General features: G+C 47.9%; 1 protein-coding gene across 1 annotated transcript in view; it reads left to right on the plus strand.

The window, feature by feature from the left end:
• The first annotated feature begins 659 nt into the window (after positions 1-659).
• GRIA3 (glutamate ionotropic receptor AMPA type subunit 3) overlaps positions 660-15,585 on the plus strand; it is a 264,933-nt gene continuing 250,007 nt past the window's right edge. The window contains exons 1-3 of the mRNA XM_042974909.1: positions 660-735; positions 988-1,114; positions 2,299-2,457. Of these exons, the coding sequence (XP_042830843.1) occupies positions 1,006-1,114; positions 2,299-2,457 (268 nt within the window). The 5' untranslated portion in view covers positions 660-735; positions 988-1,005. The remainder of the gene's footprint in view (positions 736-987; positions 1,115-2,298; positions 2,458-15,585) is intronic.

Below are 15,585 nucleotides of genomic sequence, written 5' to 3' on the forward strand. Positions count from 1 at the left end.
GCCCTCGGAGCTCTGCTGTAAAAACTGAGCGGCAGGGACCAGGCATGCGCAGCAAATTCGGGCGCATTGTGATGGGAACTGCCTCTCCGAGTCTCTACAAAGACTCCGGAGTAACCACTAACGGCCCCCCCAAGACCCCCCTTCTTAAAGACAGACACACAAACGCAGAGGCAATGCAGCTTTTCTTTCTTTTTTTTGAAGGGCCAGTTGCCGCTTGTAAGGCTAGTTCCACGTGAAGACTAGTGGATTTCAATCGATCCCATCTCTGGTGTTGACAAACGCCAGCGCCGAGGCTTTGCAGTCCGGGGCTGCAGTTTGCAGTGGAGCTAAGCGGTGTGCGGCTTTAATTCCACGTCAGATCAACTTTGATCAATATCCCCCTACCGGCCCAATTGGAAGAGCCCAATTCACCGGCGCTGAGCCTTTTCGCTCTTTCCTTCTTTTTTCCCCTCTTTAGACCCACCATCTTCTGGGGGAAGAAAAGTCTCGGATTTTCTTTAGAATTTCTTTTCTTTCTTTCTCTCTCTCTCTTTTGTTTCTTTGGGTTTTGTTTTGTTTTGTTTCTCGGTGTTCTGTCTTTTTTGTTTTGTTTGGTGTTTTAGGTTTTTATTCTCTCTCTGCCTCTCATTCTCTCTCTCTCTCTGTCTCGTAGTGATAGGGAGAGAGATCGCTTTGGCGAACAGAGCTTGCAGCCAATGAACCCGCCTTCCAGATTGGTGTGAAGACAGAAGTGAGGTGGGGGGCGGGGAGGGGGTGTGAGAGAGCCTGGGAGCGAGAGGGAGCAAGAAAGGGAGAGAGAGCGAGATTCAGAGAGAGAGAGAGAGAGAGAGAGAGAGAGGAGGCGGTGGAGGAGGAGGACTAGTGTGGGGTGGAAAGGAAGAGTGAGCGAGAGCAAGTTGAGGGGAGGGGGTGTAAGAGCCGGCGAATTCTTTTTCTTTTTCTATTATTATTTTGACGACTCCTGAGTTGCGCCCATGCTCTTGTCAGCTCCGTTTTAGGCGTAGCATGGCCAGGCAGAAGAAAATGGGGCAAAACGTGCTCCGGGCGGTCTTCCTTTTAGTCCTGGGGCTTTTGGGTCATTCTCACGGAGGATTCCCCAACACCATCAGCATCGGTAAGCGAGAGCAAGCCGCCGGCCGGGCCGGGCTCCCCTGCACCCGAGACCCCTGCCCTGGCGGGGCTGCCGCGGCCGCGGGTCCCGGTCCTGCACGGCCCGGGGAGGGGACCGGGGCCGGGGACCGGACAGGATCGGAGGGCACCTGAGCCCCCGGAGAGCCGGCGGGTGTGGGGAGTGGCGGGGACGGGAGAGGGGTCTCCTGGGGCTGGGGGTGGGAGCGGTGGGCTGCCGCGTTTTGCGAGCCGAGCGGAGCAGGGGAGGCACGCAGGAGGCCGGGAGGCTGCAAAGGGGCCAAGAGTCGCGGCTTTTCGGCTGGCTGCTCTGGACTTTGCCATGGCGTGCGTGCCGCGGCTGGAAGTTGTCCCAGGGTGATGCCGCCTGTCTGGCCGCGCCAGGGCGCCCCGTCCCGCCTGTCCGCCTCCCGGAGACCGACCGGCGCTGGGGGAGCTGGAAGCCCACCCTGGAGCGCCCGGACCCCGGGCGGCCGCCGGGGCCGGTGGCGGATGGGGTAGGAGGCGGGGGCTGAGGCGAGGAGCGGGCGGCGAAGTCACGCAGACCACGAATTCATGAATTGCCGCTGTGTCTGGCTGGAGCCCGGCTCCTGGGCGCTGGGAGAGAGTTCTCTCGGCTTCTGTCTTGGATTTACAAGTCCGGAAGTTAGAATTGTTGCCATTACTGAACCAGACCCCTGTATTGTCCTGGGGGAGGGGGGGGGAATGGCTATGGGGAACAGGACGGGGCAGCACGGGGAATGGAATTGTTTTTCTGCCCAATCCTTCCCGTTGCACCAGGAAAAGATGAACCAGCTCGTGGAGATGGGCGTCGGGATAGGAGGTGGGGCGGGGGGGAGAGAAGTGGAGAGGAAGCTACTGCCTGAGAAAAAACCAAGTCCCGATGTTGGTTCCGTCGTCCGACTCCAAAGCAGCCCCTTCTCCCGTCTGTCCCCTTTTCCCCTTCTCCCAGCCTCTTCTTTTCCTCTTCAAGTCAGGAGGAAAACCAGGTTTCTCTTGGCCAAAATTTGAGTTCACAAGAGTCTAGAAAGACACACAGGTTGAAAATCAATAATCACCGCACAGCCCGGTACCATTGAGAGATATCGCCTGTCTGTAGCGCTCCCCAATTTCTAACCGGTCCTGGGGGGGGGGGTGCACAAGCCAAATCTCGGTTCCTTTTGCTTATAGGTGGACTTTTCATGAGAAACACGGTGCAGGAGCACAGCGCTTTCCGCTTTGCCGTGCAGTTATACAACACCAACCAGAACACCACGGAGAAGCCCTTCCATTTGAATTACCACGTAGATCACTTGGATTCTTCCAATAGTTTTTCTGTGACTAATGCTTGTAAGTAGATCTGCTTTTCCTCCCTTTGGGACCTTGGGGACCGCATTTGTATTTTGCTTGTGGGACTTGGGGTCTGCGTGTGTGCTGGGGGTGGTGGTGATTGCCTCAGTAGACGTTGTACGGGCCCTAGTCAATCCAGGTTTCATGCGACCTAAATCAAATCCATAGGATCCTGCTGAGGGACTTGAGGTAGGGCACAAAACTCTGTTGTGAATACTGTCAGATGCGAAAGTTTTACCCCCCCCCCAAACTGGCGTTCCCTCCCCCACACCCTCCCCCTCCCCTCTTTAGGCTGGAAAAATAAAGAAAGAAAAAATAGCATGGCTGTTCAGGGAGATTTCTTCAGATGGGATAAAAATAAAAAGAAACCTCTTGATTGAGTTAATTCAGGATGTACATTACTTGACTGATAAAGCTAGAGCCTGGTTGTAGGAACGAGCTGAATTTGACAATCGCCTAATATTTAGGAGCCAAATATGAGAAATTCTGCAAACAAGTGACCTTGAGGCACAGATCAGGCTGGGTTCCCTGGCCTCTTTCTGTCCTATAATATCACCTCTCTTACTGTGAGAGCTCTGATAGGAACTGATAAGACAACAAACTCATTACAAGTGATGAACGCCTGGCAAACGGAGGGGAAGGGAGAAGACAGTGCTCAGCTTACTATTTGGAAAGCTACTTCTGTCTCCTCTAGTGTTGTTCACCCCCTGATTCTTAAGGCCCACACAGTTCTTAGAGCAAAAGGTGGAGGGGGCATACAGCTGAAAACCTGAATATGGAAAGGGAGGAATTTCATCAGCCCCAAAGCTGTTTCTGAAATATCTAGCTGTGCTCTGTGATTGTCCCTCTGGAAAGGGGACATTTTGAGAGGCAAAACCATGGGATCCCAAATGACCAATAGCCTGTTGGACACAGTTTTTTTCTTGAATGGAATGTTTTATGGGAAAGACTGATGGTTCTTCATCTAAGCTGATTTTACAAAGTTTTCACAACAGTGAGGCTGATGATGGCATAAATATGTTTTGCTTTTATGGCTGGCGTAGTTTGGCATTTGGAATTTTTGAATTTTATTTTAAGAGAGAAATGGTATTTGGTTGGTTGGGTGAAACTTTGTGTATAACTTCCTTCAAATTCTTGTGTCTCAAAGGATGTGTCGCTTCCAAAAACTGTTGTAAGGGTCACCAAGGGCACAGGTTCCTTGGGTTTGAAGACTTAGGTCAAGGGGATGGGGTGAGGTACTTTGAAGAAATGTGACACTTATCAGCTTTAAGAAAATTTTAGCTGAAGGTACAGATCCTTATATGAACATGTTCTGAGATACTCTGTATTTGACATTCATTGGCTTTCCGACATTGACAAAAATAGGAACTTATTAATTCCAGCTAAGTGTGAAAGTTACAAAATGTCTGTCTATACTTTGCATCTTATTTCAGTAATCCCAGCCTGTCGCTACAGCACTTACAACACACATCTGACTCTTAATCCTGCAGCACTGTGATCTTGTCAAGAGGCTGAATCTCAAATGCAGCTTCCTAAGTATCAATTAGAACAGATTTAAAGCCAAATACATAAAACTAGCAGGATTTACTATTAATAATGAATAATATTTACTTCAACTCACTTTAGTGTCTTTCCACTGATGAGGACTGGGATAAGAGTGCCAATTGACTTCTTAGGAATGATTGATTTCCAAGATTTTTGGTCCTGTTTTTCTATGGTCCAATCAGATTGACACCCACCTGCCAAAGGCCATGGAACCCTACCAGGGAGCAATAATGAAGTGATCCTTGCCCTGTGAACAGCTCGGTTTGAGAACAATCTAGGCACTAAGTCATTCATATTCATATCAGTGTCGAGGTGCATTGATGTCTTAACCTCCCAGGCAATAAAGGAACAACCATGGGGTAGGAAAAGAAACAGAGTGACCCCCGTAGCCCCCAAATCCACAGCACTTCCGTTTATAAGCTTACAAGGCTAGGTTATGTGGGATAGTGGGTGTGGCTCACTGGACAACAAGACAAAACAAAACAGTGACCTTGCTCTTAGTTATGCCAAATACACATATATGCACACAAAGACACACACACAGGAGAAATATCCAGAAACCAGTGATGTGTACCCAGCTGCCTGTTGCACTCTCAGACTTTACAGCTCAGAAGACAGAGGAGGAAAGCTACCATCTTCTCTGGTCCCTGAAACAGTTCCTCTCTGAATGTCACAATCATTGAATGGGGGCCAGATCTCAAAGCTGTCTCCGGGCAGCTGCTGCCTAGAAGCTTAGTATGAGAAAGAGGACTAGTCCAACCACAGGCAGATAGTCTCTGAATGCTGAAAACAAGCATTTCAAGGGGCCTTGGAATCCCTGGAGGTGTATCTCATCCCCCCCCACCCCCCCCCCACCCCCGCCCTGGCCTGTGGCCTTAATTGTTCTTTTTCTCATGGAAATAGACATACTGGCATAACAATACTAGTTGAGTATCGGGGCCTGGCAGGGACCCCAGGTTCCAGTCTTCCAACTGACCGCACTATTGTACGGAGGAGAAACCCCTAGCTTTTTTATCCTGCCCCTTCCTGGAGACCTAGGAAGAATTCAAGTAAATCCCTGATGAGTCCAAATCTGGTCAGTCACCTCTCCTATCTGGTTCACTATGGAACAGGATGGCAAAAATTAAAGGAACTTGTCCCTGTCCCCATTCAGAATTCCTAGTTTCAGCCTATCCTAGCACTAGAATTGATTTCTTCCCATGATAGTCCCTTCATCCCCAATCGTTGGTCAGGCACACACTTTCCAGGGCAGAGGTATGCAGGTAAACAAACACTGAGAGAATAAACAAAGGGTAATGTTTTCTGGATGTGTCCCTCCTCTCCTCTCTCCCTCTGCATCCCCTCCCCCAATGTTTCCAGGAGGCTTCCTTGCAATGAGTCCCAGGCATCAGTTAAAGACTATTCTTCACCAGTAACCAATTTTTTTTTGCACCACCCCCAAGAGGTTTACTTAAGACAGACTCCAACTTCGCTCTATGTCTTAAGAGGCCAGTAAAAGCCTCTTTGGCTTTGAAGGGTGGTTCATTTGGGGTCTCAGTTCAGAGGTGAATTGAAGTGTATACAAAAGCCTCCTCTGTTTTGGAGAACATGTTCCCATTTCATAGGAATTCATCGAGTTTGCAGTCTTATTTTTCAGTTTAGCTAGATGACCCCAGAAAGAGGGATGGTGTGAAAATCATGATTTGAGGATACGTGCATTCAAACGCACAAACAGGGGCACCCTCACACCCAACCAGTATATATGAAAAGAGATGTGCACACACATTGTGAGTTACATGTCTGTTCTTTAAAAACCAAATTTGATCGTTCTAGGGCTTTGGGGGATGTGGTAATACCAAGGGAGGGCCACGTCTCATTTGCGTAGCTTTGCTGCCCCGGTTCCTCGGTTCCTCGGAACCGCCCCCGATTCCCTTGAAGTCCCCTCCTGTGTCTTGCTGCTGTGCACTTGTGGTGTGCTCCACACGACATCGCCCCAGCCTCTGCAGTGTCAGCTCATTAGCACACAGATCTCATATTCCCTCTCCGCACTGTCATTGCAAAAATTGCTGTTGTACACCTTTACAGCCAACAAATGTGCTCGTGGATTACGCACTGTTTGCAAGAAGCAAGGAAAAGGCAAATGTAACCTTAAAGGTTATTCACCACGGAATTGTGCTCTAAACGCATTGGCTTAAATAAAAATCTGTTGATGGAGGCGCAATAGTGATAGTGGGACTTGGGAGCGCAGGCTCTAATGGAGCCCCAGGCAAAATCCCTTTGGCTGCCTAAATCTAACTCATCAGCTGCAAATTTTTATTCCATTAATTTTTTCTCCCCAAGCCCTGTGAAATATACCTGCTGAGAGCATGCTCCTTTCATAACTGAGCGCGTTTCGCTACCAAGTGTACTTAGCTGAGACAGGTTTCCGTCTCTTTGCCCACAGAGTCACAATCTAATTATCTAATTATTCTAATTGCCAGGATCCATTTAACTGTTTAGGCCCGTTTGGGAAGGCAACGTGTCCCCTATCTGATTCTCTGCTCTTTGGTGGGGTCTGTTTTGTTTTCGTGTTGGTCTTTTTCACGTATTCTCTGGAACCAGGGCGAAGACCTGCTCCAGTCCTCAAACAGATCTTCATTATACTAACCAATGTCGACCGCTCCAGCTCTACCTCCCACCCCTAGTTCCCCCTCTTTGCTGCTGTCCCTGTCCTCTGTCTGCTGGCCAGTCTTCAGTAAGCTCACTGGCTTAGCTCACCTCTCCGCCCCTCTGGCCACCTGGCTTAGCCCACTGAAGCACGGAGAGGTCGCCTCCGTGGTGCCAGTCAAAGACTTAAGTCACCTTCTCACAAGGTTTATTGTGGGTTTTTTTTTTAATCTATTTTTTATGTGGAGAGGAGGGAGGAAGGTGATGCTGTTCATTTGGGCCATAAAAATAGATGGCAATCAGCAGGCTGTAAAGGTGAGTTTCCAGCAAAGTGTACCACCTCCCCTAGAAGGCAGCTTCCTGTTGATCTACTAAGTGGGGGCGGGGGACGGACAGGAAGCGTTTAAGAGGAAAGAACAAAGAAAACTATTGTTCTCTCTCTGCGCTCACAGCCAAAGGAGCCACGGTTTTTCTTCCTCTCAGCAAATTGAACTTTTTTCCTTAAAATGAAAACTAGTTTTCCACATCCCCCACTTCGGCCTCTAGCTGAGGTTTCTTTAAACCTGCATCTCCATCCCCAGCTCCCCAAGATTGAATGAGAATAGTGGGGGGCTGGTTGGGATTTTTATTCTCTGTTTTTGGCTCCTGATGTATTTGTTTCAAGATGTCATTATTATGGGTAGGCAGAGGTGATTGGCTGCTTTTATTTTAACGGACTGGAAAATAAATGAAGCCACCCAAGCGTTGTTATCAGTCTTCTTTTGTGGATAAGAGATTTGTCATTCTTATATGGTGGGTTAAAGGATTAAAAGACAGCATGGATTTTCAGAGAGGGCCAGAATTTTAGAAGATAGAATTCGTAACTTTGGGGGAGAGCGTAAACATGCTTGTCCAGATGATTTAACTTTGAACTTCTTAGCCTGAGACTACAGAGCTATCTGAAGGGCCTTTCACACAACTTTCTGTCTTCTCTGAGGGTCGGGAATATATCTACCTACTTTTACCTGGTCCGTTACAGTAAATCCCGTGTTGAGTTTCTTCCTCTGGCTTTGATACTTTGGATCTGATTAGACAAAATGTCCGCAGGAGGGTGCAGTTAAAACCCTAGGTGGGGGCGCTGGGTGTTCTTCAGCAAGAGCGTAGGAGTTGTGCAGACGCAAAAGGAACCCCCTGCTCGGGAAGTGTCTGGGCTCCAGACGTAGAGCTACAAATAGCCTCAGCCTGTGTGTGGGATGAGCCTTGAGCTAGGGCAGCAACCCCCACCCTCCGAAAAGGGGTTAGTACTTAGCAAAAGGTGAACACAAGACCGAATTTGTCCTGTTTCACACTTCTGCCTTTTCTTCTCTTGCCATAATTTCCCCATCCTGCTCTGTGTGCCTAGCCCACACCATTTTGCCAGTCCCCGGGTGGGCCCTGATTCTGGCATCCCATCCCCAGTAAACTTACCTAGCGACTGTTCTCCGCTCCGGACTTTTCCAGGCCCAATGCTCCTTCTCTGTCAGAATATCTCTGTTCTTGATCCATCCTGTTGAGGGCCTGTACTCTAGGGGTGACAGCATTTTATCTAATACAGGAATCTAGCTGAAAGTGGCTGATAAGGGGTTAGTATACCTAACAGGGGAATATTTGCTGCAAAACCAGAGACTATGGGAACCATAATGCCTCAGTTTCGAGGAACGAAAGATACTCACATGGGCGTGTTTCTGGACATGATGCACGGGGTGGCTGTTCACTCTACCCAAAACAAAGATCAGCTGGCCCTGGTCATGGAAGACCTATGTGCAGACTTGCACATAGTAGGTTCGGTGTAAGTACACCCATGGCACGGGGCAGGTGCAGCTTCAGCATGTTGAACTTGGCCTTGGGGAGCAGCCACGGTTCGTAAGGATTCGTTTTATTAAAGAAGTAAATATATACAGCCTTTTTCATGTCAACCATACCTCAATTAAATGGTCTGAAAAAGGGTAAACTTTTTATATGTACTACCAAAAGAAAAAAAAAGGAGGCTGCTGTAGAATCCAAAGGTGCCTGCGTGGGCACTGCCAGGAGATGTGCCCGCATGAAACGGAGGTCCGAGGAGGGGAGAGAGGTGGTGAGGAGGCCGAAAAGTCTCATCCTGCAAGTTGCCTTTCCCTGGGATGGCACGTGGAATGCCATGATTACACAGCAGCATCCCCCTCACAGACGCGAAGTGGTAGCTCTGGAGGGAGGTGGAGAGGAAACACAGCGGGTAATGACCCCTTAACCCTGTGACACACGGTTCGGTCTAGAACAGCACTTCTCAACCTTTCGTGTACGCACCAGTCACCTGGGAATCTTGTTAAAATGAAGCTCCTGACTCAGTAGTAGGTCCCCGGTAGGGTCCAAGAATTCGCATTTCTAGCAGACTCTGAGGGAATGCCAATGCTGCCAGGACTCAAACCACTTTGAGTAAGAAGAGACCAGAGCAGGGAGACTGTGATTACCCAAGAAAAAAGGGTCTGGCAGACAAGCTCTTACTCAGATCTGTTCCTCTTTGCCTTCCAAAGAAGGTTCTGTAAGGGACGCAGCTGGCCCATTCTGGCTCCGGGATGTCCCTATCATACTCCCAACAACCCTGTGTCCGTTTCAGCCATGTCTATAGGCGGCAGGATTAGATGTCTGATGAGAGCGTCTACATAGAGTTGCTTTTTGTGGGGATTTGGAAGACACTGGAAGGCAGGCTGAGAGAGGAGGCAGCTCATGAGCCAGGATGACAGAGTCTTGGCTCCTTGCCACACCCCAAAGTGTCCCTTTTAAGAAGCAACCTGCCCGAGAGAGTTAAGGTTGGCATGGAGTTACAACTGCCTTTCCACTTTGCTTCTCTGGGTCTGCTCTTCAGCTGTCTGACTTCCCTTCAACGGGGTGAGAATCCAGAAGTACACCACAACCCGAATTCTGCCCGGTTCCCTAACAACTTGAAAACTCGACTTCATTTTTGAGGCTGGTGCCAAGACCACATGGCGAGGTAGAGGGCAGGAAAGGGAAGTGATGTCACTTTCCAACATATCTAAGCTGAGGGCTGTTCCAGGGAAGTCACAGGAAGCTTACTCAGTGTCATTTGAAGACTGCCAAATTTTACCCCAAATATTGCCCCGCTTCAGCAGTCTGCCATTAGTCTGAAATTCCACAAACTCATTCATTTGCGTCACCGCACTTAGGCCTGTGCAAGCATGCTAACTGAAAGTGAATGACTTAAATCCTTATCAGCCATTAGTATTTCAACCAGAATTCTTTGATCAGGTTACCACCTATTATTACCTGGAAGAATCCTTAGAGGAGGTTTTCCGAGACAGGTAAGTGGACCAAAACAAGACTCCTTCCCAAGAAAGTGGGGCATCAAATGGATGGTGGGCATTCAGGGGGCACTGAGATAGTCTTGAAGATGAGGAAGAGTCCCTCAAATACACTTCACCTATTTTGCAACATTTGACTTTCTCCATGGATAAATTCTGGTAGCTTACTCCCTAAGATTTTTTAGTTGCCTTTGACCCTTCAAGTCGCACCCTTTTGATAGTGGTGGGTCTGTCGTCTCTTTCACGAATGGTTGTTTGCTGCAACAGATGATCTCAGCCTCTAGATTCCCCACAATTACTGTGGGATATTTTCGGAAGTAAAACCAGTTTGTGATGAGGGATGGTGAGGATTTTAAAAACCCTTTTAAAAATGCTGCAATCAAAAATAGTTCCCTTTCAATTATCCATGATTGGCTGATCTACCTTGCCAATTACTCATTGCAACGGGGGCCTCATTCTTGCAGCTGCCCAGAAAGGGATCAGGCTACCAGCAATGAGTGAGACAGGAAGGGATCCGAACCCAGCTTGCAGAGGAGTAATTGTGCCCACGTGGGTGTGGGTCTCTGAGTGGGTGAACACCTTTATACATGTAAGGTAGAAAGGCTGCCAACATCCACAGTCAGCCAGAACCTGTTACAGATTCTCAAATATTCTTCTATTTCACGATTTCCAAAGCTACTTGTTGGCTAGCTGAAAACAGTATTTCTTGAGTTGGACCACTTGCATCAGAATCACCAGAGATGCTTTTTAAACATACGGTTTGCTAGGTCACATTCCAGATGTTTTAAATTAGAAAATATGAAGGATAGGCCTTTTTTAAAAAAACAAAACGAAACAAAACAAAACACAAGCTCTATGGGTGATTCTAAAGGACCCTCAGTTTGGGAATCACTAGTTTCATTGGCCCTCGTAGCATAAACAGAGACCTATGGATTCAGATAGCACATTTGTTGAGGACCCACTAAGCACCAGGCTCTTAGGTTCAGGCACGTTCACATACGTTACTTCTGTGAGTAAGTGAGGGGCTGTTGGCCCACGCAAGCGTTAGCGAGAGGCTCTTGGGTTGGAAATCCAAACTTGAAAGGACTCCAACTAGCCTCAAGTCACGGTCTCTGAGGTAAACAAAGCAAAACTGCTCTTTGCAATGGTTTTCTTTTTGACAGTGCTGCTTCTCTTCTTTGCTTGTTAGCTCACGACTGGTCCTTAGCCGTGCCATAAGCTAGATGTCATGGCAGATGCCAGCCCGTGTGTTCACAAGCAGATGTACCGCGGTTTATATGTTATTCATTGTGCTATCCTTGCTATCAACAAATCTAAAACCAGGGCTATCATTACACTAATAATAATAACTATCATTCACGGAACCCATACCATGCAGACCACATGGCATTAAGCCTTCTACCTGCCTGACCTCATGGAATCATCACGACATTGCTAGAAAGGAGATACTCTCACCTTCATTTTAGCGAAGAGGAATCAGGTGGTTCACAGTCTACATAAGCAACTGGCTTCAGGTGACACAGGTAGCTAATTAGTGAAGCCAGGATTCTAGCCGAGGTATTTCTGCCTCTGGAGCCTGGACTCCATTTCAGCTGGGGTGGGAACCTCAGACGATTACAGGGGCCAGGTGGATGGCACAAATGTGTAAATTGGGCCAGGTGTGGCATGGTGGGGCCTGTGGCAATCTGGACAGTCCATGTCCCTACCTGAAGACACTCCTATCCAATTTTTTAAAAAACTGGGGACCAGCAAAACTGGGCGAAGGTGAGTCTCTGCCCCCTGCGCTACACTATCCCCCTTCCTCTAGCTCCAAAGTTACTCGTTGAGGGAAGTTCTATTAACTCCTAGTTAAAAGTACTGAGAAAACCAGGAGCACCTGGGTGGCTCAGTTAAGCGTCCAAATTAGCTCAGGTCATGATCTCAGTGCGTGAGTTCAAGCCCCACAGCGGGCTCTGTGCTGATGGCTCAGAGCCCGGAGCCTGCTTCGTTCTGTGTCTCCCTCTCTCTCTCTCTGCCCCTCCCCCACTTGCTCATGCTCGCTCTCTCTCTCTCTCTCTCTCTCTCTCTCTCTCAAAAATAAACAAGACATTAAAATTTTTTTAAAAAAGGTACTGAGAAATCCAGAAAATCTCTTTCTCACAAAAAACCTAGTTGACCATCTCCTCTTAGCGTGACGTCAAGATACCTCAATATGCCAGAACTTTCTGTCTTCTGTGCACATACTTACGGTCCTATGTGCATATACTGTATATCCAGTGGCCTTTCACGGTTGACCAACCTTGACTAACCTTCCTCCGGGCAATGCTGAGGCCTGCAGCAAGAGCAGAAAGCTCGCACAGGGTCATTGCCAAGTGCTCCGCCGGTCAGAAAGGCACTCCGCCGGTCAGGAGGTGCTATAGGGGAAACGGCTTAGATTCTGCCAATGCAAATCCCAGATCCACAAACGGGAGGTCACCGGGTCAAGTGGGGCTCTGCCAACAATCACCCAGCGTAGGAGCTTCCCATACACCCCAAGACAGAGGCTTGCTAACTTTAGACCTGGGTCCAAACTAGAGACGTATAGTTCGTTGCGTGGAGCCGTAAATTGACCTAAGCCAATCAGGTCACTCAAATCATTAGGTATGTTTTGTCGGATATCAGTAGCTTGCAGTAGTTAGAGCGAGCGCTATAGGGGGTTATCTCCCCATAACCTCACTATCAGATTTAAAAGTGAGCCTCAGACAAAATTCTGTTTCTCATTAAAATAATAGCAGGCAGGCATAAAAATAATTGGACAGCCTCTTCTGTAGGCTCAGTCAAGTCCAGCTGCCTCTCCTGTTAGGTGCTCCGACAGCACCTTGCACAGAGGTTCACCTGGGGCAGACAAACAATATTCTAGTGGTGGGTTGCAGGTACCCAAGAATCCTCATTAGCGGCTGCCCCCAGGACTACTTATGAATTAAGTCCAGGGTACCATTTGTAAGGAAGAACACTATAGAGCTTGTTAGATTCTTATGTCTTCTTTCTGCTGGTTTGGGAACACCTCTGCCATATTTCTAGCCGATCAACATATATTGAACACCACTGAGGTCACCAATGAGAAATGTAAAGTTAATTTTAAAAGCCTCTGGTGTTCATTAGAGACAAAGATACCCGAAGTGCTTGTAGAACTACTTCTTGACTGGAATTTTCAAATGCTAGATAACCACACCTGCACTGTGTATTTTCCGGTAAGAGTAACTGACCCCCTTAAGGGTGTAGATTCAGACTAAATAGCCCACATCTACACCACACAATTGATGTTGAAGTCTTATAGAGTAAATTACAGAAAACCTAACATTTGAGATACCATATTTCTTATGGCCCTTGGAAAGGGGTGTATGCTGTAGGGGGATTAGCAGTGTAGCTCTCGGGTTGTGGTTTTTATCATTGGTAAAATGGGGAGGTTCTTCTGGATGATCTCTAAGGAGGCTTCCATTTTTGACATCCTATCATTCAGTCTTGTCTAATTTCTAGAAATTAGTCACAGTCTTCTAGTCACAGTCTCACTGACATTTCTCACCTAGGAAAGATCATCCAGAATGAAGCCCCTCAAATTCTTTGTCTACATCTAGAAATTTCTCTTTATATTGATCTATTTTCTGGCTTTACAGGACTACCATAAAACTATTAAATCCTTGAACCCAAACCAATAGAACCAAAACCAGTGCTCCTAGCCAGTGGTGGCCTCTCCTTGCTTACCATCTCACCTCTTCCACTTACTAGCTGTGAGACCTTGGGGCAAGTTCACTTAACTCCGCTGTGCCTCAGATTTCCCAGTTATAAAATGGGAGTAGTAATAGTCTTCACCTCATAGGGTTGTGGAGAGTGTCAAAATGAGACACTTTGTAAGTCCACATAAAGTACTTCAAATAGTGCCTGGCATATACTGGATATTATTATTATCAACATAATCATGAGTTTAAAATCCTTTGAGCTTTTAGTCCTGAAAACAGAAACCTCTTATGACCTCGTGTCCCTTGACGGACCAGATTTCCTTCCTGAACAGCCACCCCAGTCTGAGACTTTCTATAGTGCTCAGCTCTTCCCAGAACCCAAAATTCTGTTTTCCTGCCACGAAAGCCATCACAGCACCCCTTCAGATCACTAGCCCCCCACCGTGACCCGCTGCATCCCTCCACCATGCATCCGGACTTGCCCGTCCAGTGCGTCTCTGGGGAGCGACAGCTACTCAGATGCTCTGTGGTCAAAGAACTCAGAGATGCATTTTTCTGCATAATCTACAGACTAAGGGTCCAAGGGAAGACCTGGAGTCTTTTTTCCCAAACGAATGGGATTCTTTGCCTCCAAGTCCATCTACTTCCAATCACAAAGATGAGTCATCCTTTCTGCTCTTTTGTGACGGCGCGTTGTGCGAACAGGACACAAGTAGTCCCCCTGACTTTCCAAAGGCCCAGGAGGCATCCGTGAGTCTCTCAGAAGGAAACACGTGGGCCACTCTCCCAGGGGGCTGGCGCTTCAGCCAGGCCCTAAAGCTTCTCTTAGACACGGGGCTGCCCGCTGAGGGATTCAAGGAAAAGCAGCAAGGAACTGCTCAGGGCCTTCTTGGAGGGAGCCCCTTCATATCCTCGGGCACTGTTGGCCCATCGTTGGGTGAGATTTCTCCAAGGGTCTTAGAGACCAGAGCCCCAGGAACTGAGGAGAGAGGCCCTCCATACAGCCCTTTCTTTTCTAAAGCGGGCAGCGTCCTGGCACGCATGCATCATATTCCTCTTGCCATAGTCCTTCCTACTTCCTGGTGACACTTAGCATTTGCTAATCCTTTTAGCCTAATCCTTTTAGTCCCTTGCCATCCAGATGATGACAGCTCAGTGGTGACCCACTTCTGGCACATCTCTGAGTCTAGTCAGCCCTTTGAGTAAAGATCACTCAAAGCCCTTTGCGTCCACTTTGCGCAAGGGTTCCTCAGGGTGCCCTTTGACCCCTTTGACCTCCTGGTTCCTGTCAATCCCAGCTTTTACTGTCCCCAGTTCTTCCCTCTACTGCCTGTAGATCTGTAAACCATGACGATAAAAAAACAACAGAGGACAAAGAATGACTCCAAACTGGAATGCCTGCATTCGAATCTCACCTCTGTCTCTTACTAGTTATATGACCTTGGTAAAATTACTTACCCTTTCTGAACCTCACTTTCCTCATCTGTGAAATGAAGATGAATGTAACAGTAACTGCCTTATAAAATTATTGGGAAGATTAACTGAGATCATCCATGTGAAACATTTAATGTGATGCCTGGCATCTAGTAAGTGTTCAATACATGGTAGCTGTTATTAACATGGAGCACTGCGGGGGTTGGTAAGTGGAAAGGAATCGGATTAGTCAAAACCAAACTGTGGAAGACATTCTTCCCATCTGTGGCCGTCCCTAAAGCCCTCCATACTCGTGTGCACCATCTGTGGGTCTGGAGCTGAAACCAGGCCTGATAGGGTCACTTTTGACTACTCACAGTGCTGCCTCGGGCATAGGGATTTGCTTTGGGGCAAAGCAGAGGAGAAAGAGTTGACTCGATGTCCCCAAAGCCAGCGCATACACGCCATTAGGTGCCATCATGCCATCATTGCGTCGAATCATCCGGAAGGACATGACCCGTTCTGATTTTTTTTTT

This window comes from Panthera tigris, chromosome X, assembly GCF_018350195.1.
Source record: "Panthera tigris isolate Pti1 chromosome X, P.tigris_Pti1_mat1.1, whole genome shotgun sequence".
Lineage (NCBI taxonomy): Eukaryota > Metazoa > Chordata > Mammalia > Carnivora > Felidae > Panthera > Panthera tigris.